A 1,493-nucleotide genomic window follows, 5' to 3' on the forward strand; every position below is an offset into this window, starting at 1 on the left:
GTGCACTCTAATTTCAACTCTGAGGGCATCGAGTGGTATTTCAAGTAAGAGCTTCTCCAGAAGCCAGCAATTGCAAAATGCTGGCCGTGGATGCCACTTCAAACTGATATGGCAAGGTGGGTACGGGTAGGAAAACGTGAAATTGATAAAATGATATATGATTATAACAGACTGGTACATAGTATGAAGTCAGTATCGTTATATCCGTTCGAAGCTGTTCTTGAGAAAACATGCGTATCCAGGTCAACCATTATTATTAGCCTCCGCCTGCGATGCTATGAATGGGAGTTGGGTGGTGGGAATGGCGCTGTGTTCCGGCGAAACTGCCTTGGACTACTATCACTTATTGTACGGACTAGTGGAAGGATGTAAACGTCTCAACTTGAAGAAGCCGGCTCCTTGGTACATTCTTGGCGACAACGCACCCGCAATCTCGTCAGCAGCTCGCTTAGTGTTTTGCAACAGCAGGCGAGCGAACTGCTACTTCCACGTAGCAAAAAATATAACGGACTTCTTCGCTAAGCACAAAACACCCACTGTGTGGGCTGAAAGTTTGATGAGTGATCTTGCGGCACTCCGTTACGCAACTACTAAGCCAGCATTTCTGCAGGGTTGTAGACTGTTTGTAAGGAAATATGAGGGTATTGCAGAAATCAAGAATGAGCTGAATTATATTCGGCAGCAGTGGTTTCCAAGCTGTGTTTCAAACGTTGACGCGGATCCCGCTAATAGTAGCTGGTATTTTGGGTTCTGTATTGGTTATCCTACCGCCAACTGCTCACTGGAGAGTCATAATGGGTACGTCAAAAACTGCCTGTGTCGTGAGAAGAGCGATGTGATGGAGTTTTTCACTAGAGCTACTGGTGTACTCGTCCCATACTACTCTCGGTGCATGAACGAAGAGAACAAGACGACGAGAAGGCGATTTGTCGGTCTCGACCATAAGACGGCGGATAAGAAAGATTACGCGGCTGGTATCGCATGGCTCAAGGATGCAAAGCTCATCGAGGTAAGATAGTATTGCTGGATCTCTCTCTGGACCTAGATTTCTCAGGTGAAGGGGAGCAGTTTGCATTATCAGTTGTTGATCTCCCCCAATCGCGGGACGCGAGCCACTGAGTTGAACGATGCTAATATAAAGGAGTTCTTGGGAGTTATGACGGGAGAAGCTGAGATTGACACCTTCGATGAATGGTGCTCTATTAGTCGAAGATTCATATGCGTTAAGGTACCAGACCACGCGCGCACCTGGCGAGATATGACGTGTTGTTGCGTGTGTTTCTTACGGGAGAAAACATGCCCACATGTTCTAGGAGTGGCATATAGATTAAACAGGCTTAGTGCGGAAGATCGTGATCGATATCCTATTTGCTCGAAGCAACGCTCTAAAGGACGAAGTAGAAAAATAGTAGCTGGCCAATCACTGAGGAGGTCGGCTAGTGATACGGAGCGAACAAACAGTCGATTGTTTTAATGAGTCTCGTGTTGAGATA

General features: G+C 46.6%; 1 protein-coding gene across 1 annotated transcript; it reads left to right on the forward strand.

The window, feature by feature from the left end:
* Positions 1 to 510: 510 nt before the first annotated feature.
* Pmar_PMAR015358 (hypothetical protein) lies at positions 511 to 1,493 on the forward strand. The gene is made up of 3 exons (XM_002788839.1): positions 511 to 798; positions 856 to 1,009; positions 1,055 to 1,493. The coding sequence occupies exons 1-3, from the start codon at positions 557 to 559 to the stop codon at positions 1,472 to 1,474; spliced, it is 816 nt and encodes a 271-aa protein (XP_002788885.1). The 5' UTR covers positions 511 to 556; the 3' UTR covers positions 1,475 to 1,493.

This window comes from Perkinsus marinus (assembly GCF_000006405.1).
Source record: "Perkinsus marinus ATCC 50983 genomic scaffold scf_1104296927462, whole genome shotgun sequence".
Lineage (NCBI taxonomy): Eukaryota > Perkinsozoa > Perkinsida > Perkinsidae > Perkinsus > Perkinsus marinus.

Excerpts from the sequence above, each read along its gene's own strand:
- Pmar_PMAR015358 (XM_002788839.1), top strand. The coding sequence starts at position 557 with ATGAGTGATCTTGCGGCACTCCGTTACGCAACTACTAAGCCAGCATTT. Across the intron at positions 799-855 it reads TCACTGGAGAGTCATAATGG|AGCTACTGGTGTACTCGTCC; the intron begins GTACGTCAAAAA and ends GTTTTTCACTAG. Across the intron at positions 1,010-1,054 it reads AGGATGCAAAGCTCATCGAG|GTGAAGGGGAGCAGTTTGCA; the intron begins GTAAGATAGTAT and ends TAGATTTCTCAG.